The 27,599-nt window shown below is 36.3% G+C and overlaps 1 protein-coding gene across 1 annotated transcript; it reads left to right on the top strand.

The window, feature by feature from the left end:
* The first annotated feature begins 904 nt into the window (after window positions 1-904).
* ITM2B (integral membrane protein 2B) lies at window positions 905-27,599 on the top strand. Its single transcript, XM_010330064.3, has 6 exons — window positions 905-1,209; window positions 20,871-20,999; window positions 22,860-23,066; window positions 24,772-24,882; window positions 25,440-25,590; window positions 27,346-27,599. Exons 1-6 carry the CDS (start codon window positions 1,093-1,095, stop codon window positions 27,429-27,431), a joined length of 801 nt encoding a protein of 266 aa, XP_010328366.1. The 5' UTR covers window positions 905-1,092; the 3' UTR covers window positions 27,432-27,599.

Raw genomic sequence — 27,599 nt, 5'->3', positions numbered from 1 at the left:
TCTAGAGCACACCCACAACTCTGGATGAACCAGGACAGAATGGGGTGGAAGAAGGATACGAGATCACCCATTTTTCCAAGGGGGCCGTCTGTTGACACATTATAAACGCAGTAACGGCGGGAGTCAGTATCCTCCCTCACTTTAGTTGTAAATGAAACGTCTTCAAAGCATAAGAATTTTGCTTTATCCTTAATTATCTTTTCGTTTTGCAGAAAAATAAAGGGACTCGTCATCGAGTACTTTACCTGGAGTTACAAATCAGCCAAGTGTGCATTTGTTTTTTTTCCAAGTCTGCACAAGAGTGGAACATTTTGTTTTACGAGTGTGAAATATTCGAAATAAATACAAATCTGCCAAGAGGCTTCTTCCACATTGGCCTGGGACTAGGCGGAACAGGCGCTGACCTCCTGAGGGAGGAAAGGAAGACCAGACAAGTCTGAGCCAGGTAAACACCGTTGGGTGAGGTCGGTAAAAGATAAAGTCAGATCTCAAGGACAGAGAGCTTTAAACATTTCTGTGCTCCACTGAGTCGTTTCCCTAACAAGTGAGAAAATGAAGATGTGGATGTACAAAAATTCCACGGCCTTTAGGCTCGCGGTGGGGGCAGCGGGCAGAGAAGAGGCGGTCGGCTGCCAAAGGTTAGTCTCTTGTACCGGCGAACTCAGTCAAGTTCACTCGATTTTTGCTACAAACCTGCAACACTGGGGTGGGAGGTAAACTGGTTGGGGGCGAATTCAGAACTGGAAATTCCAGGCGGCCCAGAGGGATGACCCTCTCTATCGTTGGCGCGACGGGAGCCCGCGGCCCAGCCCGGGGGCGAGGGCAGCGTCCCGCGCAGCGCCCCGCCCCCGTCCTCCGGCCCCGCCCCCGTCCTCCGGCCCCGCCCCCCAGGGGCTGCGCGAGCCGTCTCCGCCCTCGCGCGGGAGCTGGGCGGCTGCGAGAGCCTTGCTGCAGTAGCTTCCTCTGCCGCCTCGGAGCCGCTCGATCCTTAGCCGCCCGGATCCCGGCCGTAGAGGCTGCAGTTGCAGCCGGGAGCCCGCAGTCCGCGCCCCGAGCCCGCCTCCGTCCTCCGAGGGCGCCCCAGGCCGCGCCATGGTGAAGGTGACGTTCAACTCCGCTCTGGCCCAGAAGGAGGCCAAGAAGGACGATCCCAAGAGCGGCGAGGAGGCGCTCATCATTCCCCCCGACGCCGTCGCGGTGGACTGCAAGGTCCGAGCCCGGGGAGGTCGGGGAAGAGGGGTGCTGGGCCCGGCCGGGGAGGGCTGCGCGGGCGGCAGCGGTCGTGCGCCCCGAGGTGGCGGGCAGGGGGCCGGCGCAGCGGGGACAGGTCCCCGAGAGAGCCCGGCGCTCCCCTTTCTTTCCTGTGGGGCTGCGGCTCCTTCTTTGTAAGGAACTGCGTGTGCTGGAAGCGGTGTCTGACGCGGAGTCGGGGGCTTGGGAGGCCAGGAGAGGGGACGACTGACGAATTGTGCCGAGGTCCCGGTCGTTTTTGCAGTCCGGGGAGTGTGTGTGCGGCCAGGACTTGATTCGTTCGCCCGGCAGCGACCGGCACAACCACAACAACAACAACCGAGTTTGGCACTTCCTTCCCAGTATAAATAATGTACCTAAAATGGCTGACATCATTACAAGCCTAAACCTCTGTTGTTTCCTACTTTCGTTTCTAAGCTGAACAGCACTTGGACTAACTCCAGCAACTGTAAGCGTCTTAATTTTAAAAGCGTTTCCTTCTTTACCTTCTTTTTCCACTGCCCTTCGGTAGTGACAGGTGAACTTCACCTGGACAAAGTGACAGTCCGCCCGAAGTAGGTTTGGGCTGTCTCTTATAATTAAAACAAATATCCCTGGTAAAGGCCAGTAATGACTATGTGGATGTTAGTGAAAAACCAATAGATGGAATTTAAATTATATCAGCGTCTTTGTGAAGACTCCTGCCGAGTGAAACTAAACATAAGAAATTTGCCCCTAGGTTCCTAATAAAATTCTCCTTCATTTTACAAAATCTCCTTTTAATCCTAGGAAAATTCAAGAAGTGAGACTGTTATTGTGTTGACTTCTAGTAGGTTACGATGATATTTACTTAAATATGAGTGTAATTGTCTCATAAGTTAAAAAAGAAAGCTCACAGCCTCTTACCCAGATCCTCTTTAGGCTGCAAAAATTAGAAATTAACTGTAAAGTTATGTTGCTTAGCTTATTTTTTTGTTGTTAGCATTTTTAAAAAACCTGTTATCAGTTGCGTAAATTTAGTTTTAACTTAAAAAAAAATTAGTGTGCCAAGTATGAGTAATAGGAATTTTTAAATGAGCGAATGAAAATTATTACTGAAAAATAGGCCACTAATATGCTGTAAAAAATTCAGAATATAAATGTAATCTAGACATCATTATATTATATCGTTATATGCTGAGTATAATCTACCTTCAGAATATAATGGTAATCTTACTTTCTGGAAATGTTTTGGTAAAATCCGACAACGTCAGGGGTTGATTTCTAAATGACTTGCCTTGCCTTGAAATAGGAACAGTGAACAGATTCCCTAAAAGGATTAAAGGTTTTGGTTTTCGTATTGGTATTGTTTTCCTGAAGCCATTGCAGTCTTGGTCTTTAAATAAAATGTTTGGAATGCACAGATGAAAATTCCAGTAGCAAGTTATTATCTTAGCTCTTTGTTTATCTAACATTTATTGTACCTAAAATAGATTGAGAGTCAAGGACCCAGTCACAATCTCACATATATGTAGTCTTAATGCTATCATATATACATATATACATATGTATATATATATATATATATATTTTAAAATCCTATAACTGCTCCCTTTTAGAAAGAGAAAGAGAGAGAGCAAGCATTTGATGATGTCACTTCAGACAGCTTTTCTCTTTCTTATGTAGCGGAGATTTGAAACTCAGGACAAACATCAAAATTAAATTTGCTGAGCACCTTTAAATCTGAGCACCTTTAAAATGACAATTTTTGTCATTTCTGAAATAGTGACTGATTTCAGATTCTCAAAATTTCTCACGAGTTCACCATATTTAAATTTTGTGGTCATTGCAGCTATAAATAATCATTGGTAGCTCTGTGAATCATTGGTAGCTCCGTGCTTTGTTTTCCATTTTTTATTTTCTCAGATCCCCCATATCCAAAGAAAAACACTACTGGGATTACACAGGGCCAGAGTCTTCTTTGTAAACCACCCAGCAGTCACAGATGAGTTGGTAGATACAAGATGACTAATTTTTTTTCCAGCTATAAGCTGAAAGACTTATTTAGTGGAAGACAAAATATTTCTGTACGCTAAAAGTAGAATCCTTATAATCCAGTCAGTTGCTTAACAGGTAAACGAAAACCTTAATGACAGACTTTAGTGAAAGAAGTTCTGATCTCTTCATTTCAGAGCTTGGACAGTGATTACATAATGTTGTCTGGCTCCTTGGGGGTGACTGTGTGGCAGCCACCTTGTCTGACTGCCTGGGCTGGGAACAGAATCAGCCTTAATGTGTTTTGCCGAGGGCATTTCCTTTGCCTGGGTGGTTGAAAGGATCAAACCAAGCTAGTTAATGGCCCAGAACTCCTGAACAAGAATTTATCTTATCTTTAACCCTCCTAAACCACAGTATCCCAGAGACCAGTGTTTTCCAAAATGTACTCTAAGGACCACCTGCTCTGGTATCGTCTGGAATTCTGATTTTAAAATGCAGATTCTACTACCTTATGCCACAAGAATTCTGATCACTCTAATCAACTGACTTATATAACATGCATTCCAGGACTTTTAAGTTGCTCCTGTCTTGCTATTTTTTTCCTCTGCAGGGTGAGAACTCTCCAGAAACAGTTCCATAACCCCATTTTTCAATCTTATTTTTTCAGTAGCTATTAATCCTAACAGCCATTTCTATTGATTGTTTTATCTTAACTAGCTTGCTGTTAATTAAGGGGAAAATGCAGGAAAAGAATAGTTTTCACCTCCCTCCTGTCCTGGTGGGCATATAGCTGTTAGAGCTATAGAGACAGCAAAGAGTGGGATGTATTTTTGGTAGCAGAAGTGAATTTGAAATTACATACATGTTTTATGCCATAGGCAACTATTCATTTATTTTTGTGTTGATACTTTGAACCTTAGGAAAGTGTTTGTTGTATATTTGCAAATATCAGAATACTTAATGTACTGTATCAAAAATCCCAGTTTTGTCCTTATATAACTGCTTGATCTTGGGCTTAAATTTTTAGTTTTTCTGTCTGTAAGATGAGATGCTAGGACCAGATGGCCTGTAAGGATTCTTCCAGTTTCAAAATTTTATGAAGATGCTAGGATTACGTAAGTCTATTTGGCAGAAATTAAACTGTTTTAACTGTGAAAAATAACAACTACTTCCTCACTCTAACCAGAGTATTTCCTTTCTTCCTTTCCATGTTTAACATGTTACATTCTTCTGTCATATCAAGTAGCAGTGGTTCAAAGAGAAAGGAGATGGGTAGAGATATTATGTAATAAAGCACATTGTCACTTCTGTTTACGTCACTGTAGAACAGTGAAGTTGTCAGCACCTCTTTGTTACAGTGCCTGCTTATGAAACCCCTTTCCCAGTATCAGGCCTCAGAATAGCTTAAGCTTGCCTCGTGTGTATGTTGTTTTGCTGACAAATAGTGTTGCTTTCTCTCTACCCCACTTTGTAGATGTTCTTTAAAAGGAGGGAGTAAAGTAAAGTGCTGATATAGGAGAGAAAATGGTTGCAGGATGAGAGCATGAGAGAAAATGAAGGCCGACTAACCCAGTAAGTTCTGCGTTACCCACGGCAAATGGCTATTTAGACCCTGGTTCTTAATACTTTCTTGTTTTCCCTATTTGCACAATCAGGACTAAAAGGTTTGATAATTAAGCTTTTGATTTGTGGTCACGGTTTTTGTTTTTGTGTTTTTTGGGGAGTGAGAAGGGACGTAAAATTCGAGGCTAGCCATTTTTACTGTAACGTTGATATAATGCTCTCAGGGGATCGAGAGCTTGGTTCTCTTTAACCAAAGTGCATCTTATTACATAGTTACGTAATTTCGTTTTTGCAAATATTGGCCAGTGAGACTTTCACAGTCATTACATTTTGGTTCTCCATAAGGGCATTAATATCTAAAGTGAGGGTTTAGTGCTGGGAAATAAATGAATTGCCTCTGTGCATCCCAGTGCCATGGCAGGACCTCCTGTGTACACATCCCTGACAGGAGACTGCTGTTGCATATTGAGTGTGCAAGGTTACATATTGTACAGTTGAAGGACAGTTTACCTGCCAGGATTGTAGTCTTCCCAACGAGACATAAATGAGTATAATTTAGTTGGCATAATAAGCCTGTAAGACCTCATGGAATTCAACTCTGACGTGTAAAAGGTTTATGTGAATGGAAGTATTTTTTAAGCAGAAATATCTCAAATACATTTATGGTACAGGCCTATTTAAATTAATTTAAAATTTGACTTACAAGATTTTTACTATGCATTACCAAAGCTTGACTTGCATGTAAATGTACATAGAAAAATTTACTAAGTTGTTGAGGGAGATTTTATTTCTCTTAGTTTTATCATACCATAACTTAAATGCCTGGAGCGTCTATTCAAAAGCCACATTCTTTTTCCAAAAGGAAACATTATTTTCTGAATTACTATTTTAACTAAAGGTTCTCAAACTGCATTGTGTATCATAGTATCAGTAAAGGAAGATCCAGAAAAAAAAAATTACATCTTTTTCGGTTACCTGTGAAGTCATCCTCTCAAATTTTTTGGCAAATGTGGCATTTTATTAGAGCTTAAAGACTAAAGGAAAATAAATTAAGGACTTTAGACCATGACTGTTGCAGGATTTGACAATTCTGAATTTCTGAATGAGGTTATTTTTGCTTAAATGTTATAGAAAATATTAACACTGGAGCTGTGCTTCACAATGAAAGTCTTTTACAAAGTAGACAGATGAAAGTAGAAAACTGGAAATTATAACCCTAAGGACATAATTTTTGAAAAACCTCCACTTAAATTGTGATTATCCCTTTTAATTAGTACTTACAATACATATTTTTAACAGTTTTAAGGAAATCTACAATACAACCTCATTTTATAAGTGTTACCAACAACTGAAAGAACAAGATTATTTGAAATTATTGAGCATTTTTTAAGCTGTTTTATTAGAGAAAAAAAGAACCTTTTGCAGTATTTCTATAATTGTACTGTTTGGGGGAAAATCAGATAAGAGTGAACATAGACTTTTTATTCTTTTTATATATTTTTTTTTACTGCATTTTAGGTTTTGGGGTACATGTGAAGAACATGCAGGATTGTTGCATAGGTACATACATGGCAATGTGGTTTGCTGCCTCCATCCCCATCACCTATATCTGTCATTTCTTCCCATGTTATCCCTCCCCGACTTTTTATTCTTAAACAGAAAAGTTTGAATCTTGAGTTGTAGAGATGAGAAAGTCACCATTGTTTTTATGGTAGAGGAATATTCTCATTTTTCACTTAATGTTTTATCTTTCAGTACTGCTAGTTAAGTTACCAGCAATAATTTTATGATATAGCGCTAATAGGAATATGACAAAAGAGAAATAAATTTTGCACAGCTTATATATAATATCACTTCTAAGTTAAATATCCTGGACATTTATTTGGGAAAGTGATACTAAGTATGGTATTGGATATTTTATACTCTGAAATTTTGAAATATTTGCATAAAGCGTTTTTTTGGCATAGTTGAATTTCATACTTTAAAAAACAAGTTTGGTGGTTGTTTGTATTTCTTTGAATGTTTAACTTTAAGCCTCAAATTATTATTTTTAGTGGAAAAAAGTTTATTAAGAAAGTAAAGGAAGAAAAGAATGGCTACTCCATAGGCAGAGCAGCCAAGGCTCAAAAATATTTTTAAAATTTGTTTGTTTTCAGAATGAGTTAAGGATAAAGCTTAAATCTTAACTATTTTCTCCGCTTATATATGATTATAATGTTTTAAATCATTTTATATAAAAAATTTTAAAAATGCATTGTTAATTAAATCACTTGAATCTCTGCAACATCCAAAAGCAGACTCATTTTTATGCTGGGAAAAATGATTTTTGAGAGTCAGTCTTAGTTTTGCATTATCAGTTTTCAGTTTTTCATTTTATGTAACTTTCTCCAATTCATTTTTTCCTTGCTTTTGTTTAATGCTGGGACTTAAAATTTCCCATCTATTCATTTTACCTAGGGCAGTGCTAGGCATGTTAAGCAGAGAAGGCAAATTCAGTGCCTCCTGGGCTGAAGCAGATGAATTGATGAAGCTGGGCTTTTTGCATATGAAACAAGTAAAAATATTCTTGGTTTTCCTGCTGGGCTCAGTGTTGACACCTGTAATCCCAGTATTTTTGGAGGCTGAGGCCAGTGGATAACCTGAGGTCAGGAGTTTGAGATCAGCCTGGCCCACATGGCAAAACCCCATCTCTACTAAAAATACAAACAAATTTAGCTGGGCATGGTGGCGTGTGCCTATAATCCCAGTTTCTCGGGAGGTTAAAACAGGAGAATTGCTTGAACCCAGGAGGTGGAAGTTGCAGTGAGCTGAGATTACGTGACGGCACTCCAGCCTGCGTGATAGAGCAAGATTCCATTTCAAAAAAAAAAACGTATTTTTGGTTCTCACTTTTAAACATGAGTCCAGTGTTGCTTGATCCTCTAGTTTGCAAAGGCAAGTACTTCTATTTTAATTCATAAAAGAATTTTAGCCCAGAACACTTAAGGCATGGGCCACTGTTTTATAATCTTCTTTAAAGTGGAAAGCAGAAATGGCAAATTATAGCCTATGTCTTCAAATACTGCCTGCCTCCTGTTTTTCTCTAGGCCATGGGGTAAGAATGATTTTTATATTTTTGAGAAAAATATCAATAGAATAATATTTCTCCTTTTTGCCCAGTACCCTCACTGAATTGGTGGGGAGGGGCTGCTGCTATTTAGGAAGCAGTACTGTGTAGTGATTGAGAATTCAGGTAACACAGTCATTCTTCAAGGTTTAAATTTTGTCTCTATCACTTACTGTGATACTTTGGGTAAATTACTTTAGTTCTCTGTGTCTCAGTTTCTTCATCAGCAAAATGGGCAAATAATCTGTAATGGTAAAATAGCACAATGTCTGGAACAGAGTTAAAAATCTGTAGATTTCAGGTACTATTATTAAAGTCCCAGTTTTCTCTCCTCGTCATTCTTGTTTTGTAATATTGCTTCTTATAATGCCGTTGCTGCTTATCCCTACCTCACATGTCAATAACAATATTGTTGGTACTTTTTTCCCAGCAAAGTATTCTGGTAAAGATTCATTCCTGCAACATAAAAACTCTTAGAATTCAGTAGCTATACTCATTTTTGTTTAAAAATGTTATTTATTCATTACATAATAGGTGTTAACAGAATTTGAGTTTACCAAAGTAATGCTGAATTTTAATACGCAAATACATAGTCCTGTCCTATGTCAGAACACACTTTTTGAAACTTGTAGCATCATTGTATACAGTAAAATGCACAGATCTTGAGTGTATAGTTACATAATTTTAAGTGTATATACCTAAGCTCTAACTCCCAATCAAGCTCGAACATTGTCATCAACTCAGAAAGTTATTTCATGTCCTTTTACAGTTTATTCTCCTTAGAGGTAACCACTATTCTAATTTCTCTCCCTATAGATTAATTCAAAGCAATCACATTCATTCATTAGCTTCTTCTGGTCTTTTATTACCATGATGACCACTAGACCCTCTTCTGCCTTTGTACAATTTAGAAAAAGTTGCCCTCTCTGGTGTTTTGGAGAATAGAGCATGAGCTGGATTCTAGCCCTATTGACCCCATTGTCCTGGTGTCCTTGTACTGTAAACAAGCAGCCCAACCATAGGTGGTGATGATCTTAACTCCATGTTTCTCTTTTTTTGGTGGGGGTTGGGGATGGTTCAGGGGAAGAACAGAGTCTGGCTCATTTGAGTGCAATGGCGTGATCTCGGCTCACCGCAACCTCTGCTTCCTAGGTTCAAGCGATTCTCCTGCCTCACACTCCCAAATTGCTGGGATTACAGGCGCCTGCCATCACTCCTGGCTAATTTTTGTATTTTTAGTAGAGACAGGGTTTCACCATGTTGCCCAGACTGGTCTTGAACTCCCGACCTCAAGAAGACAACTGTATTTTCCTATCAGCTTCTGCATTCAGTCTGTTGTGACATGGTGCTTAGCTTACGGGAAATTGCACTGTACAATTTTTATTGTATATGAACATTGTGAGAGAATGAAAGTGAAAAAGGCAGTTTTATTATTTAGTTTATTAAACTGACACAGGCTTAGTTTTATTATGAAAAAAATAAAATTGATCTTGTGGACCCCCCGAAAGGGTGCGTTCCTGGACCACATTTGGAGAACCTCTACTCTAAATACTTGCTTATACTGCTGTTTCATGGTTTGTTTTCATTTGTTTATTTTTTGCAGTTTTAGATAATACCTATTGGTAATATCTACATGGAAGGTGAATATTTAGTTTTTTCTGTGTATTTACACACTGTACACATAATCTCTTCTGTTTTAGCAGTTTTTGGTTAAATAGATATTTTGTGTTTTGTGTTATAATTAACATAAACATTATTTACATTTGAGTATTGTAGTGTACTTTTACTTCCTTTCTTGTATAACAGCTTATTTTCCCTGGATTTGATCATGCTTCCTGGGGCAGGAGAGAGGGTTCCTTAATTTTCTATGTACTTAACTGCTAATTCAGACTCTGACAGCAGTGTAATTGTCTTTCTGTATCTTCAGACTCACCAGGTAACTTACCAAGTTTTTCTTTCTTTCTTTTTTTTTTTTTATGATTTCTTGCCCGTCATTCTTTAGTTTTCTAGTCCAGACTGGTTGCACTCCAGGTATGTTGCCGTGCAAATGTCATGAGAGTCATAATCTTCTTGGAAGAATTGCCTTTGTCTTCATCACATGCTAGCTCTGCAGTTTTATAAATCTGAAGAAAAAGTTTGTTAAATTTTTTAAAAATCATGTGTCTGAGACTCATTATTTCATCTTCATATTGATAATTTATCTGGGTGTAAAATTCTAGGTTAGCATTCAGCATTTTGATGGCAGTGCTCCATTATCGTCTAATGTGATACCATTCTGATTCTGCATTTGTGTATGACTTTTTTTTTTCCCCTGTTTAGTTGTCTACAGGCTGGAGATTTTCTTCTTATACCTTGATTTTTTTTTTCTTTTATGTTTCCAGCTTTCAGAATTTTTATTGACATGACTTGCCTGCTGTCATTCATTTTCATTCTCTGTGGCTTAAGGTTTATTTGTTTTATCCTTTTACTTTCACTTTATTGAGCTTTTAGGAGGAAGTAAACAAACATTTAACTGGAAATCAATATTAGCACTTCAACTCAGCTATCTTGATAGCTTTTTAAAGATTTGTTAGAATATTTCCTTTTACATTAAAAATGGACTTAATGATAATTAAAAATGGATAATAATGGAAACCGTCTGAATTACTATTAGCACTAATTTAAGATCAGACAGGATGGTCTAGAAAGATTGATGAGGCATCCTCTAATCTTCCTCTTCAAAGTTCCAAGATTGTCTCCTTCATGAGAAATATAAGAGGCAACTCATTACCAACTTTGTAGTTTTGCTTTGTGGCATATTACTCCAACTAAGTTTAAGTTTCATTTTTATAATTAATATTTTGCCTTTTACATTTATGTTGAAATGCTTACATGCCAGTGTGCCTTAGTTATTTCCCTTTATTGTTTTAGGTTCACATGTATATGATTTTAATGCTTTTTGCTACCATCCTTTGTAATTTGATGAACAATAGAGAAAAGCCCTATTAATTTTGCCAATGTATTAAAAGTAATATTATTGCCTTTGTAATAGTTAACACATGTAGGGCTTATTAGTGTGGGTCAATTTAAGTAAACCTTTTACAACAGCAGAAATTCACACTGTGGGCCAGGCATGGTGGCTCACAATTCCAGCACTTTGGGAAGCTGAGACGGGAGAATTGCCTGAGACCAGCCTGGGCAACATGATAAGACCCCCACCTCCACAAAAAAATTTAAAAATTAGCCAGGCATGGTGATGTACATCTGTAGTTCCAGCTACTCTGGAAGCTGAGATGGGAGAATCACATGAGCCCAGAAGGTTGAGGCTGCAGTGAGCAATGATTGCACTATTATACTCTAGCTGGTCTAGCTGGTGACAGAGCAAGATCCTGTTTCAAAAAAAAAAATGAATTAAAATATACATTTAATAAAATAAAAATAAAAAAATTCGGGCTATGTGGTTTCTGGTTAGAAAAGAGTGTTATCCAAACGTGGCATGGTGTCTGTCACTTCATTTATTACCAGAGTTAATTTGTCTAAGCTGTTTAGTTCGTTTCCTTAAGAAGCACTTGGAGTCAAGATAATATTCAGGCCTTATTAGCTCTGTAATATTAGGCAAATAATTTTACTTCTCAGGGCCTCATTATGTTTATCTGTAAATGATGTATTGGATTGAACTACATTCATGATACTTCCATAGGGGATCTGTTTCTGAGAACTGTATTGATCATATATTCAGAAGCACCTACTGCATAGCCAGGTACCATACCTGGAATTTAAAAATTGCAAAGTACCTCAACTTTCAAGAAACATTGTGTAGCTAGGAAAGACCAACGACCAATTACGAAAAAGAAATTAGTCAAAACCTATTTAAATGCCTATATTTTATCTTTCAAGAAAATCACACCCCTGGATCCAAGAGCCAGGAGAATGGTAGAATAAGGGAGCAATATTAAATATTACCACTGAGTTTTAACTGCACATGCATTTGATGTTAGGCAGTAGAGCTCATAGGGTCAAAGCACTTCTCATATATAGAGACAAATATTCCTGATCTCAAGAATTAGAATTATTTTTTCTAGTAGTCATCTTGTTTAACATTTAAAATTCCAAACTTGGACAGAAATTTTCTCTTAACTGTCCACATTTAAACTATATTGTACTTTCAGATGAATATACTTGGAATTTTCTTACTGGAAGTTCTGCATTTTAAATGAAATTACCCATATTTGAATATGAATTTGTAGTAATTATCTTGTTGAAAGACATTAAAAGCCAGCATTTGTATAAAAGTGAGTCTAGATAAGGTTTGTTCTTTTTTTCCCTCTAATCTTGACAATAAATTTTATAATGAATTATATAAAATTAGAGCATTTGTATTGTGCTTAAAATTTTTAGGGAAACAGTTGATATTGGTAACAATGTGGACTCTAGTTTTATTCAGCCAGTGGTAGAGAAAATCTGTCTTTACCAATTTATCTATCCCTGGTAAAGGATATTATTAATAATAAATAACATTTGTATATAATGCTATTGTTAACAACCATTTGCCTGTTTGTGCTAGTCTAGGCTTTTTACTATCCCACTGCCTTTCACTCACTAATATGAATTGGAAATTCTGCTGAACTTTCACTTAAAAAAAAGGGATACAGTTCTGTTGAGCGTAGATTGAATAAACACTGAATAGAAATGATGGTCATCTTTTAAACTATATAGAAAATAGGAGATTTTAAACTTATAAATATATTTTAATATTCTACTTTGCACTAGATACTCTGCTTGTCTCTCATACAAAAGTGATTAAGTTATGATCCAGCTCCAAATGTATTGCATTGACAGTATGCCTGTTTTTTTGTTTCTTTTTTTTCAGTTCCAACCTATTTTTATTTAACCTAGGACTGTGATAATTTTATGTGATGCTAATAATTTGGTTCAAGTTTCATAGATTTCTCACAATAGTTACATTATAATGCAATGGCTTTACATTTTAAATTGTTTTTTCATTCTGTATTGCTGCTTTTATATTGTAGGTTTTGTTAACAAAAAATAATATTAGTGAGAAATTTGTTTCGTAGATCTTGTAGTTTGAGATTGTTTTCCTTTTTTAAAGCTTTCTCTTGTTCTAATTCCAGTACAGAATAGCACCATAACTTTATTAATCATAACATGTTGGTATAAGTCCCAATTTTGACTCTAAACACTAATTTAACTTAATGAAATCTAATATTGACAAAAAGTCAGAGGCCTTTGTGAATTATATCATAGTACCTACAACTATAAAGAGCAGCTTTCTGTGTAATGCCAGCTATTTGGAAAACTGCTTCCTTTTTATGTGTCAAACATAACATTTATCCTATAGACTTCTTCACTGTGGTTGAGACAGTAGCAATCTCATTTCAAAAGGCAAATCGTAAAGTGAAATTCAGATACTGATTTAAGTGAATAAGAAAAAAGGCAAAGAAATGTTTGATGTCCTCATGGATTGTTAACTTATCAGCCAGCGATTTTATGTTTTATGTATAGCAGATATATTTGGTAATCAATGCAATTAATAATTAGCGGATCACCAGATCATGTCCTTTTGATGCTTCCATACTGAGGAAAGAAACCTAATGTGGAAACCAAGTGAATATGTACCAGTCTACAAAACCCAGAACTCGAAACCCTTTATATGGGGAAGTAGTTTAGATTGATTATTTAATATAAATAGGATTTCAGAAGGAAGTATACCCAGTCATAGCTGGAAATGAAGATCAGGGTTCAAAACCTAGCAACATGATAGAAAAGAACTAGGTATATTTGGCCTCCAAGTAGGGAGAAAAAAAAAGATGAGAGGGGAGTTGAAAATACTAGAATACTGATGGGAAATCCAGCTTTTAAAAGTGCGAATCACTGAAGTCTTTTAATGTCTCAGCTGTTTCTGTTTTGGAAAGTATTATACCAGCCAAACAGCACATCTCTGGGCAGCTGGCCTGTGCACCCCCATATTTACCTGTGCTACCCAGCATATTTCCAAGTAACTAAATCTGTTTCTGAAAGTTCAGTATATTTTGAGTTGAATAAATTGTTTCTACATATATGTTTTTTGATAACATAATTTTTAACCCTAAGACATGTTTTCCTTTTTAGTATCCTGGTTCCTAAAGCATTGTTGTTGGATTTCATGAAGAGATGTAAAATAGTATATCTGAGCACTTTGAAAAATATATCTTAAAAGCTTTAGTCATCCTGTAGAAAAGGTTCAAATAGAAATGCCTAAGAATGTGAAGTGATTTGTTAGTTTGAGAACAGAATTACAATTATATGAAAAAATATACATTTTATTTAAGTTTATAATTGAAGCACATTTACTAAAGCCTCTTAGGGAACTGATTGAGGTGACCTAATTCTTAACTAATTGAAGTACTAGAAAAGAATTTGTCCTTCATTTTGTTTAGGATATAACTTCTTAAATAATTTTATCATCTAATGCTGAGATTTATTTGAACCAGAAATTAGTACTGTGTCAGAGTGAGAGTGCTTCTGAAAGCCAGGTCTTCCGGTGTCTACTGTTGCAAGATGGTTGTAGGCCAACGTGTGCTGCGGTGTCTGCATTTATAAACTGGGCTAAAAAACTTGAGGTTTAAGAAGATTAATTAGATGATAATTGTACAGCACCTGTGGGAGTTCTCTTGCCTTTTAAGCACTATGCAAGGTGCACCAGTTTTATTGCAGTAGAAGGGAGGAAATATCTTGGTGACTTGTTTTAAATTAGGCCAGGTAAAGTTATATACCCCAGTGAGGAAGCTCTTATTAGTGGTTTCTCTTTTAATTATGAAATATTTCAAGCACACAAAGTAAAGAGAGCCTGTAGTGTATTTTAGTTTTGAAAGTCTTAAATATCACATATAACACTTAAATATGTAGTATTATATATTTTGCAACCTGCCTTTTCTAGGGGACCAGCAGTTATATTTCTTAGGCTTATCTAAAATAAACAGGGCTAGTACATTTCTTTTTTTGTTGTTTTAATTTTTATTTTTTTAATAGAGATAGGGTATTACTATGTGGCCCAGGCTGATCTCAAACTCCTGAGCTGAAGCAATCCTCCTGCCTCTGCCTCCCAAAGTGCTGAGAGTATAGGTTTGAGCCACTAGGCCTGGTCACTGGTTGAATCTTTTTAGCAGTATTACATGAATTCATAATAATTTATTTTGAATTTTTTTGTTGCTGATAATGCATTATTCATTCTTGGACATATTTCTTTACATATTCAAAAGTTTAACTAGGCTGTATACCTAGCAATGGAATTGCTAGGTCATAAGATTCATGTATATCAGGGGTGTCCAATCTTTTGGCTTTCCTGGGCCACATTGGAAGAGGAATTGTCTTGAGCCACACATAAAATACAGTAACAATAGCTGATGAGCTGGAAAAAAAAAAGTCATAATGGTTTAAGAAAGTTTATTAATTTCTTTTTTTCCTTTTTTGTTTTTGAAATAGTGTCTTGCTCTGTCGCCAAGCTGGAGTGCAGTGGCACAATCTCAGCTCACTGCAACCTCCACCTCCTGGGTTCAAGCAATTCTCATGCCTCAGCCTCCCAAGTAGCTGGGATTACAGGCACATGCCACCACACCTAACTAATTTTTGTATTTTTAGTAGAGATGGGATTTCATCATATTGGCCAGGACGGTCTCGATCTCTTGACCTCATGACCTACCTGCCTCAGCCTCACAAAGTGCTAGGATTACAGGTGTGAGCCACTGCACCTGGCTGAAAATTTATGAATTTCTCTTGGGCCACATTCAGAGTTGTCCTGGACCGCACGCAGCCCATGGGCCATGAGTTAGACAAGCTTGATATATGTTTATTAGATACTGCCAAATTGTTCTCCAAAGCAATTGTACCCAAATTTCTGTCAATTGAGTACAAGTTCCTAAGTTCCCTTTGTTACACACTTTTTCTAGTGCTTTGTGTCAGACATTTTTTTATTGCCTGGTAGATAGGAACTCAGTTGATTTCTTCCCCACCCTCCATATCAAAATATAATTTACATGGAATAAAACTCATGTATTTTATAGATGTCATACAGTGAATAATCTTTTGTGCTAGACTTCTTTCATTTAGTATGTTTTTGAGATTCAGTCCTGCTGGTGTGTGTTATTTTGTTCTTTTTTATTGCTATTTCATGGTATGAATATACCACAATTCATTCATTAGTTGATGGGTATTTGGGTTGTTTCTAGTTTGGGGCTAGTATATAAATAATGATGCTGTAAATATTCATGTACAAATTTTTGACTCAGTTGATTTTTTATTATTGGTCTTTAGAAATCTTGCTGACCTCTAGTTTGAATAATTTGACTTTCTTAGATTTTCTGCATAGATTATTTACAAATAATAACAGTTTTGTTTTCTTTTTTCTAATACCTTTTGTTATTGTTTGTGTACTTGCTAGGATCTCTAGTGCAGTGTTGAATGGAAACAGTCAATTTTAGTGGGCATTCTTTTTTTTTTTTTTTTAATTCTACCTTTTAGGTACAATAGTGGGCATTCTTATATTGCTGAACTAAAAACGTATGATGTAAGTATAAAGTTTCACCATTAAGTATGAGGCTTTCTGGCATTCTATTATTACCCTTACTGATGGTAAAGAATTCATCTTTTGCTAGTTTGTAAAGATTTTTTTTTTTTCATGGAAGTAGAATTTTGTTAAATACATTTTCTGTATATTTTAAGATAGTCACGGAGTTTTTTTTTTTCTTCCTTAAATCTTACATGCCTTTTTCTTTGAGTAAAGCTTACTCTTTGAAGTGTTAAAATTTAATCACTCTAAAAACACTTTTAATCTCTTAGATTAATGACTTTTTAATCTTTAGCATACTTTAATACCTTCTCTATGACTCGGATTGTAATATGGAACATCATTAAGCTATCATACATGATGTTAGTTCTTGACCATAAATTGCTCAAGATATGTGCCATATCTTAATCATGTTTGAATTTTCTGCAGTATCTAGCAAAGTATATTGCAAATAGCAGGCCTTAATAAATACTGAACTGGGCTACTGCTCTTGCTAAATAGCCAGTTTGTTTTACGTCATGAATTAGGTTGCATCTCTCCCTTCCCTCATTATGCTGGCTGCTGATACAACTTTTATGAATCATAAAAAATTTAATAGCCAAGCTTTTAAAAATATATATATATCTAAGTTTTATTCATTCATCAAATTTGTGAGCAGCAACTAATGCCAAGCTTGGCTTGGAGCTGCCAGTAATGCAAAATGAATGTGAATAGATACTCAAAAGAATCTTAAAGCCTAGCAGAGAAAGATAAGATTTTTATGTGAATTATTCTAATGAAAGAAAAGTGATCACTAGAAATTTAGAGAAAAAAGATTGGATAGGCTTTGGAGATTTAACAGCTTTTTTATGAAGTACATGATGATGGTGCATGGGTATGGGGTCTATAATTTGGCTGACCAAAGACTCTTGTTTACTTCCTGATTCTGTTTGTTTTTTTTTTTTTTTTTTGAGACGGAGTTTTGCTCTTGTTACCCAGGCTGGAGTGCAATGGCACGATCTCGGCTCACCACAACCTCCGCCTCCTGGGTTCAGGCAATTCTCCTGCCTCAGCCTCCTCAGTTGCTGGGATTATAGGCACGCGCCACCATGCCCAGCTAATTTTTTGTATTTTTAGTAGAGACGGGGTTTCACCATGTTGACTAGGATGGTCTCGATCTCTTGACCTCGTGATCCACCCGCCTTGGCCTCCCAAAGTGCTGGGATTACAGGCTTGAGCCATACTTCCTGATTCTTAAGCCACATTTCTCATTGTTGAGGTGCTGAATAAATTGACCTGTGCATAAGTGAAGTATTTTGTAAGTGAAATGCCTCAAGAAATTGAATTTTTAAAAACTTATAATAGTGTCTAGAAGTGACGTTTGAATGAATATGAGAAGTCAAACTCTGTAGCATGGTTTACAAAGGTCTTTTGTGACCTGCCCCAATTTCTTGTTCATCATCTCTCTTACCCCTCTCCACATATTGGACACTCCAGCAAAACCACATGTGGCTCCTGGAAATGTCATACATTCTAGCTACGTAACTTTTAAAAAATCTTTGCCATATATATAATTTCCTTTAACTCTATCTTCTGCTGAGGTAATGAGTATTTGTCTTTTAACATTCCACTTAAGTACTTTCTCCCCTGGGAAGTCTTCTTTAAATTCATCCCCTCTGAAGTGCTCTCTATGCATTTTACTATTAGAGCTTGTATCATATTTATTTTCTTTTTGTATATTTATCTGTTTTCCAGACTGATCCAACTGGTCTCTTTCTTGGTGGAGAATATCTTTCCAGTGCCATCTTTTCAGTGCCTAGCACAGCTCTTGACACATAGTAGACATTTATAATTTATTCTCAAAATGATTGTTGAACAGTTAAAAATGATATATGACAATGCCTTGAAACTTGTCATCAATTTGCCAGTTGGGGCTGCATATTCGTTTACAGATGTCTGCCTGTGCTGTTTGGCTATTCAGTTATGTATTATTGGAAGAGAAAGCCTGCCAAATGGTGTGGGTGTGTGTGCACATTTGGCTGTCTCAGCAGCTGATACCAAATGTTGGAAATAACTATTTCCATCTGTCATTTTCATCTCCCCCCACTCTCCCTCCACCCTAAAATTATGTTAGGAACAGTTTCTTACCTCCTTAGATATTTATGTCAGACAAGGGCTCAAGCAAAAGATGTATACATTATCATTAAAGTTTCATAATACCTTATGACTCTGTGGAATTCTTGTAACTTTCTTTTCATAGCTGAAATATCTTACATGGCTTGATGAATTCTTCAGACTTACTACATACTTGTCTTGGTTGCAGTACTCTCATTGTCTTTTTTTTTTTTTTTTTTTTTTTTTTTTTTGAGACGGAGTTTCGCTCTTGTTACCCAGGCTGGAGTGCAATGGCACGATCTCGGCTCACCACAACCTCCGCCTCCTGGGTTCAAGCAATTCTCCTGCCTCAGCCTCCTGAGTAGCTGGGATTACAGGCATGCGCCACCATGCCCAGCTAATTTTTTTTTTTTTTTTTGTATTTTTAGTAGAGACGGGGTTTCACCATGTTGACCAGGATGGTCTCGATCTCTTGACCTCGTGATCCACCCGTCCCGGCCTCCCAAAGTGCTGGGATTACAGGCTTGAGCCACCACGCCCGGCCTCATTGTCTTAAACACATAGTAAATTGACAAATGCTATAGAAAGGGTGACATTCTCATAGCAATGGACTGATTCTTAGATTAAACAGTATTTGTTGTTCGATGTTAAATTTTATGTTTGAAACTTCAACCTAGGAATATCGAATTTCATTGTTCTTGGTTGCTTCAACATCTGTGAACCCTGTTGTGAACTGTGCATGTTAGGGATCTAAGTTGTGCACTCCTTATGAAAATCTAATGCCTGATGATCTTCCGAGGTGGACCGATTTCGCCCCGAAGCCATATCCCAACCCCCACACTCTGTCAGTGGAAAAATTGTCTTCCGTGGAACTGGTCCCTGGTGCTAAAAAAGATTGTGGACCGCTGTTCCAATAGACCCATCCTGTTTTTGTACATCATTCATAGTTTTTCTTCCTAATTTTATATTCTATTATGTAGATTTAGGTAAAGTCTACCTTTTTTTTTTTTTAATTATTATTATTATTTTTTGAGATGGGAGTTTTGCTCTTATTGCCCAGGCTGGAGTGTAATGGCATGATCTTGGCTCACCAGAACCTCCACCTTTCATATTCAAGTGATTCTCCTGCCTCAGCCTCCCGAGTAGCTTGGATTACAGGCATGCCTCACCACGCCTGGCTAATTTTGTATTTTTAGTAGAGACAGCATTTCTTTATGTTGGTCAAGCTGGTCTTGAACTCCTGACCTTAGGTGATCCACCCACCTCAGCCTCCCAAAGTGCTGGGATTACAGGTGTGAGCCATGGTGTCTGGCCAGCTGAAGTCTTAACTTTCTCCCTTAAGCTACCCATATTGGGTTTTCCAAGTAAAGGACAGTCGTATATTTCAAGAGGCTGTTCATGTATACCATTAATTTTTGCAATCTTTACTATTTGTTGAGTTATTTAAGTATCTTTGTTTTCTTAGTGCTTTGCACATGAACTTGGGTACGAATCAGAAATTTGCTGTAATTCTAAAGGGACAGGATAGAGGGATCAGGTTAGAAGGGCACAGGGAGGGAGTATCTAGGAATTATGAACGCCATGTCCCCAAATAATGTTCTAATGCTAAATTGTTTTCTTAAGTGGATAAAAATAAAAATTCTATTGTGTGCTAGTTTTGTTTCTTGAATTTATAAGTAACTTTTTATCATTGAACATTTTCTCATTTTTTTCTACGGCTCCTATCTTTAAAATAAATCAGACCATGGTTTAGGGTAGAGCAGTGGGATAATAGGATTATTTCTATGTATGTAATTTTGTCCTATTTTTTAAAATTCCAGTTGTTTAATTTTAGTATCATTATTTGTTTTATTCCTTATTTTGCTGTAATTTTTTCGTGTAGATTGTTTAGCATAGTTTTATACCTGATATGAAGTATAAACCACCTGTAGCAGGGCTAACACATAATTTCGTAAATGATCAGATAGATTCCTTGGATTTATAATTTACAAGGCTCATCGTCGTGTTGTATGACTTAAGTTGTAGAATAACCTCTTCTAAATTATTAAATGTTAGAAGATAGCGCCAAAAGTTATGCATGGAAAATAAAAATTATGGAGTGTATCATTGCTTGAGGCAGGGTTAGCAGGTGGGGTGTTGAGATTATAAGTAGACAACTCTCCTAGAGACCAGCCTAATAACCATGAGTCCTGGAGCTACCACTTAATCATTCTTGGGTTGATTTTGATGAGAGACCCAACTGCTTTGGTCTTTATGTCTTCATTTATTAAAATAATAATCCTTAAGGTTTTTCCAATCCTAAGCCTTCTGTTATTCTGTCTGGAAATAAAATATTTAACTGTCTTTTTCATATTTTAGGACCCAGATGATGTGGTACCAGTTGGCCAGAGAAGAGCCTGGTGTTGGTGCATGTGCTTTGGACTAGCATTTATGCTTGCCGGTGTTATTCTAGGAGGAGCATACCTTTACAAATATTTTGCACTGCAAGTAAGTGGAAAAATTATTTGTGTCTCTCTCTCTCTTTTTTTTTTTTTTGCCTCTCCTGATGTGCATTACAAAGTTGTTTGTACTTTAAGCTTGTACTTTTTGTCTGTGGCCTTCAGCCAGAGTGGTAGTTCTGTTTTAAAGCTGTGTTTAAACATCTCTCCATAGTATGTTTGCTGAGCTCATTAGACACAGGTCACTAAAAGCAGAGTAACTTGTTTTGAAATGTTGCTGACTAAAGGATTTATTTGGGTTGTTGGGTGATTTTACTAAACTTTATTTTCCTACTATAATTAAGGGTTGAGAGGCATAGTATTATCAATTGCCAATTGAATAAATACATCAGCCACAAATTTTGTCATGTTGATAGGCCATAATTTGATAGTCAACTTGGGCTCCCCCATTATCCTACTGTACTCTTGGGCCCAGAGTATAGTAAAACCATGTCTCTGCTTCTTTTCCAGTTACTGGTTTCTCTAAAGAACTGGGTGACTTCAGCAGTGATATTGAAATATAACAGGATGAAAGTTGTTTATAACTTTGAATATTTAATAGTAATCCCAATGGGCTAAGACAAAGGTTTTCCTACTGATTATGATTTATAATCTGTTTTGTGATATATTTCTCTTGGCAATAATTCAGAAGTTTTTTTTTTTTAAAGAGTTTTGAAGGAAAAATTACTTTCAAGGTTTAGCAACTAGACTTATTAAAATAATTTAAATAATTTTGAAGCATTCTAAATTTCATGCTCATTTTCTTTATTATTTAAGATAATCGCATGTTGATGGACATTACTAAAATACTAGTCATCTTTTTTAATACTTTTTTTTAATGAGAAATACATATGATATACAAAAAATTAGTGCAATTCCATTTTCCAGAGATAACATTTGGTGCATTAACATTTTATATACCCTTAGTCTTTATTGTGTGTGTAGAGTGTGTGTGTGTGTGTGTGTAGAGAGTGTGTGTGTGTGTACATGTACTGGTTTTTTTGAGATGGGGTCTCATTCTGTCACCTAGGCTGGAGTGCAGTGGTGTGATCACAGCTCACTGCAGCCTCATCCTCCTGGGCTCAAGCAATCCTCCCACCTCAGCCTCTCCAGTAGCTGGGGCTACAGGTGTATGCCACCATGCCCAGCTAATTTTTTATTTTTTTGTGGAGACAGGGTCTCACCATGTTGCCCAGGCTGGTCTTGAACTCCTGGGCTCACACAGTCCACCTGCCTCAAGCCTTTGCCCCCACCACCCCGAAGTACTAGGATTACAGGCATGAATTACTGCATCCAACCTTATATACTGTTTTTTCTTTTTTCAAAAGTGAGACAGTAGCATAAAGATGTGCTGTAATCTAATATTTTCCACTGAATTGTGATATAAAGGGAAAATTTGAACTACCTGTAGGCATATGAAATTTCAGAATATTCATCCCTTTTTTGGCTAATAAGAAAAAAACCATTTTATCAGTAGACCATATCAAAAGTTTTAAATATATTTTTTCAGAAAAACATGACTACTTTTGAAATACATTCTTTTATAAAAACTGCTTACAGGTAGAGTAGGTCTGTTGTTTCTTTATTTGTTACTGGATGGCTAATTTTTTGTGTTCTATTTTCATCTGTCATGAAAAGTGAAGGGAAAACCAGCTGCTTTTCTTCATCTGAAGCTGTTCTTTTACAGTACTTCAAAACCTGATCTTAAAGAATATGTTAACTGTGTAATTAAACTGTCTGACTTGTCATCTAAAAGCAAGAGTTTGCAAGCAAAATGCTACTTAGATAGAGGTGGCAGCTTAAGTAATACTTGTATTTAAAAACCTGTCTCATGCTGAATTGCTGAAATGAGTCTTTAAACTTTCTATAGCCAGATGACGTGTACTACTGTGGAATAAAGTACATCAAAGATGATGTCATCTTAAATGAGCCCTCTGCCGATGCCCCAGCTGCTCGCTACCAGACAATTGAAGAAAATATTAAAATCTTTGAAGAAGAGGAAGTTGAATTTATCAGTGTGCCTGTCCCAGAGTTTGCAGATAGTGATCCTGCCAACATTGTTCATGACTTTAACAAGGTGAGCCAAGTGTCCAGAATTGTAGAAAGAATGCAGGTTCTTTATGCTTTTCGTAGTTTTAATTTCAATATTTGCTAATTTATTACATTTGAGTTTAATTGTCAGCATTTGGTGGGCTCTGCTTTGTCTGAAGCAGACCCTGATGACCCAGCCTTCTCTTAAGTTGTCTTTTCCTTCCCCTTGCCTTACCTACTCTTAAAGCCCACCTCATGACTATTCCTCCTTTGCTGGCAAATTAGTATTTCTTGCATGCTCCCACATTTTCTTAGATAAGAGGTAATTTATGTTCCTGTCTTTTGGTGGCATTTTCAAAGTCAATAATTTTGTTAATCTGTTTTTAATTTCTCATTCTACATTCTCCCCTAGCTTCTGAGCATCTCTATGTAATGCAGAAAAGTTGAATACCTGAAATCTTCCACTTTATTCCAAAATTTGCCATATTTCTGTCATTTAACATAAGTTACTTAAGCTGTTATCTCTCAAGAGTGAGGTGTTCTCCTACGTGACCACATCATTATCACATCTAAGAAAATTGACACGATCATGTAGGTCAGCAGTCCTTTCTTATCCATGGGGGATATATGCTAAGACCCCCAGCGGATGTCTGAAAATACAGATAGTACCAAACCCTAAATACTATGATTTTTCCTATTAGTGTCCATGTATATGTATGTTAAAATTTAATTTACAAATTAGCCACAGTAATAGATTAACAATTTAATAATAAAACAGTTATAACAAAATTCTATAATAAAAGTTATGTGAAGGTGGTTTCTCAAAATACTTTATTATACTGTACTCACCTAGGTATTTGTGGACTGCAGTTGACTGAAGGTAACTGAAACTCAGGAAATACAACCTCAGATGAGAGGGACTACTGTATTTAATATGTTTAAATTTATGTTTATGTTTAAATGTCCCCAGTTTTTGTCCCAAGAATTTTTTTTTGTTTTTTCAAATCAGGATTCAGAGATTCAGAAGTTTATGTATCACCTGTGATTTTTATGTCTCTCTGTAAGCTTGCCATTTTGAACACTCCATTACATTACTCAGTTAGCTTTGCAAACATTTCGTGCCTGATAAATACATCTGATGGATGTTTCTAAACCAGTTTGAAAATGTACTTCAAGGAAATAAACATCCAAAGCAAACAGTAAATAATAATAGCTAACACTGAGCTCTTAGGAATCAAAATGTTGACATTGTTTGGTTTACCTTATTCTTAAAAACCGTCCTATGAGACAGTCTTTCTCAACCAGCATTTCTCATTTGAACCACAGAACACAACATCATTTAAATGACTGTTTTTCTAATGTTCTAAAGATGGTAGTAGTATTCAAGATACATTCAAGAAAAGTCAATCTTTACGTACAATGGACAGATACCTTAGAGGGTACTTGAGCTTCTAAGTGAGAAAGTTAAATTGCTTAGTTATATAGTAAGTATTTGTAGTTAATTTGAATAGGTATTATTCTTATTATAGAAATATACCCTTGATAAGTATTTTATTTACTGGTAGCAATATTTTTTCCTGTCCCATTCCCACTTCCAACTTTATCCAGCCAAATTCTGAAATCGTTGAAATGTAAGTGATTTATACATTCTAAAGCCAATTCACTTCTATAGTATAAATTATTCCTAAAAATCTAGTTGCTTCCTGTTGTACAAGTATTACTCTAACTATACTGTATCTTTTTCTCCTCAGAAACTCACAGCCTATTTAGATCTTAACCTGGATAAGTGCTATGTGATCCCTCTGAACACTTCCATTGTTATGCCACCCAGAAACCTATTGGAGTTACTTATTAACATCAAGGTATAAGAATGTTGACTATTTTTGATGAATGATGCCTTTATAGTGTTTTGGAATTCCCTATTGAGAAATTAGCCCTACAGCAGCCCATTTTTATCAGACCCTTGTTAAGAATTTTACAAAGAGGAGCTAATACTCTTGGTTTTTGTTAGGTTTTATATCTTAAAATTGAAATATAATTTCTCAAATAATGTTTTAAGTTTTCCTAAAGAGCCAGAGAGTAAATATTAGCCAACTACTTAATTCTGATGCCATAGAAAATATGTTAACAAATAAGCATGACTATATTCCAAAAAAACTCCACTTATAAAAACAGGCCGAGGGCAGTGGCTCATGCTTGTAATCCTAGGACTTTGGTAGGCCAAGGTGGGAGGATCGCTTGAGGCCAGGAATTTGAGACCAGTCTGGGCAACATAGTAAGAACATAAAACAAACAGATAATAGGTAGTAGTTTGGCAACCTGTTCCATATCGTAATGTATAAGATCTTTGTCTTGTTACTCTAGTCTGCTCAGCATATGTTCTGAGATAGTCATATCATGTATTCTTTTCTGAATGTAGGCTGGAACTTATTTGCCTCAGTCCTATCTGATTCACGAGCACATGGTTATTACTGATCGCATTGAAAACATTGATCCCCTGGGTTTCTTTATTTATCGACTGTGTCATGACAAGGAAACTTACAAACTGCAACGCAGAGAAACTGTTAAAGGTAATACTTTCTAAATATTAAGGTGTTTGGCAGAAAAGTTCATTGCATTAAACTAGATTTAGGTGAAGCTTAGTCATTGTTACCAATGTACTTGCCGTGAATGAGATAATATTGTGTCATCATATAATATTTCCAAGTTTCTATAGAATTATCTTAATTCTGTTTAATAAATTCACTCTTTTCAGATGGAGAGAAAAGGTCAATGTGAAATGTCATTGCCTTGAGATTCTGGTACCTCACTTTCCATCTAGTTACCCTGTCCAACTTTCCATCCTACCACTTTGGTTCAGCCATACTGAAAGAGTTTTTATTATCCAGAGGGTCTCTTGGGACCATCTCTTAGTATCTCAGGGATCTGGATACTAAGCAGGCTGTTTGGTTTTTGGATCACATTGGGAATAATCACTGTCAGGTTAGCTGGAAAGGAATTTGGATGAGGAATTAAGAGCATTGAAACAACTAAAATAGCTTTGCCAAATCATTTAACCTTTAACCTTTACTTTCTCACCTGAAATATAAGGATTACAATATCTCCCCATTTCCTTTTAAGATCATTGTGAAAATAAAAAGAAAGTACATGTGGCAGCTGTGGAAAGTAAGAAATGCCATTCACATACACTGTGGTGTGATTTCTTTGGAATTGTGTCACCCAGTATAAGTGCTTTCCTGGCTTTTTGCTAGCATTTCAAATAATACTGTTCTTTCATCTCTGGCCATTGAGTCATCTGAAACCAGCTTGATTTCCTTTTTTTTTTTCCCCCAACTTTTATTTTTGATTTAGTGAGTACATGTGCAGGTTTGTTACAGAGGATATATTATCTGATGCTGAGGTTTGGGGTACAAATGATCCCATCACTCATGTAGTGAGCATAGTATCCAGTAGGTAGTTTTTCAACCCTTACCTCCTCCCTCCCTCTTTTCCTTATAGTCCTCAGTATCTATTATTCCCTTCTTTATGTCAGTCCTACTTACAAGTGAGAGCATTATAAGGTAGGTGTTTGGTTTTCTGTTTTTGTGTTAATTCACTTATGATAATGACCTCCAGCTGCATCCATATTGCTACAAAGGACATGATTTCATCTTTTTTATGACTGTGTTGACTTCTTACATTTAAAAATTCTCTTGATTTATAATTTTTTTAAGTCAGACTTACACGTGCAATGGAATTTACCCTTTTTAGTGTGCAATTCTGAGTTATACTGCAAAGATACACGTGGTCTTGCTAACATCACCATAGTCAAGATATAGAACATTTTCTTTATATGTGTGTGTGTGTGTGTGTGTGTGTGTGTGTGTGTATATAAAAAATAAAATTGTGTGTATGTATATAAAATACAGACACGTGTGTGTATGTATATATATATACATACATATATACACACATATATATGTATTTTTTATTTTACTTTAGGTTCTGGGGTACATGTACAGATCATGCAGGATTGTTGCATAAGTACATACATGGCAATGTGGTTTGCTGCCTCCATTCCCCCACAGAACATTTTCAGTACCTTCAAGTTCATGAATTTGTAAGCAATCTGTATAGCATTATTAATGTTGCTATGATCTGTCAAGATGTTTAATACTTAGTTCAGAAAGGGAGAAAAGCTTTTTCTTCAGTGTAAACAAATTCAAACTGTAGAAGTTTTGTGGAGTATAGAGTAAAATATTTCTATATGTCTAAACTATAAAGATTATGTGAATATTTATTACTAGAGAACCAAAATTTTAAAAAACCTTTTTTTTCTCAAACAGGTATTCAGAAACGTGAAGCCAGCAATTGTTTCACAATTCGGCATTTTGAAAACAAATTTGCCGTGGAAACTTTAATTTGTTCTTGAACCGTCAAGAAAAACATTATTGAGGAAAATTAATACCACAACATAACCCCACCCTTTACATTTTGTGCAGTGATTATTTTTTAAAATCTTCTTTCATGTAAGTAGCAAACAGGGCTTTACTATCTTTTCATCTCATTAATTCAATTAAAACCATTACCTTAAAATTTT

This window comes from Saimiri boliviensis, chromosome 16 (genome assembly GCF_048565385.1).
Source record: "Saimiri boliviensis isolate mSaiBol1 chromosome 16, mSaiBol1.pri, whole genome shotgun sequence".
NCBI lineage: Eukaryota > Metazoa > Chordata > Mammalia > Primates > Cebidae > Saimiri > Saimiri boliviensis.
The sequence above is the reverse complement of the archived record's forward strand: the minus strand, read 5'-3'. Positions and strand labels throughout refer to the sequence as shown.

Coding starts and splice junctions, on each gene's coding strand:
- ITM2B (XM_010330064.3), top strand. CDS start 1,093: ATGGTGAAGGTGACGTTCAACTCCGCTCTGGCCCAGAAGGAGGCCAAG. Junction 23,067..24,771: donor TTGTTCATGACTTTAACAAG/GTGAGCCAAGTG, acceptor TTTTCTCCTCAG/AAACTCACAGCCTATTTAGA. Junction 25,591..27,345: donor ACGCAGAGAAACTGTTAAAG/GTAATACTTTCT, acceptor TTTCTCAAACAG/GTATTCAGAAACGTGAAGCC.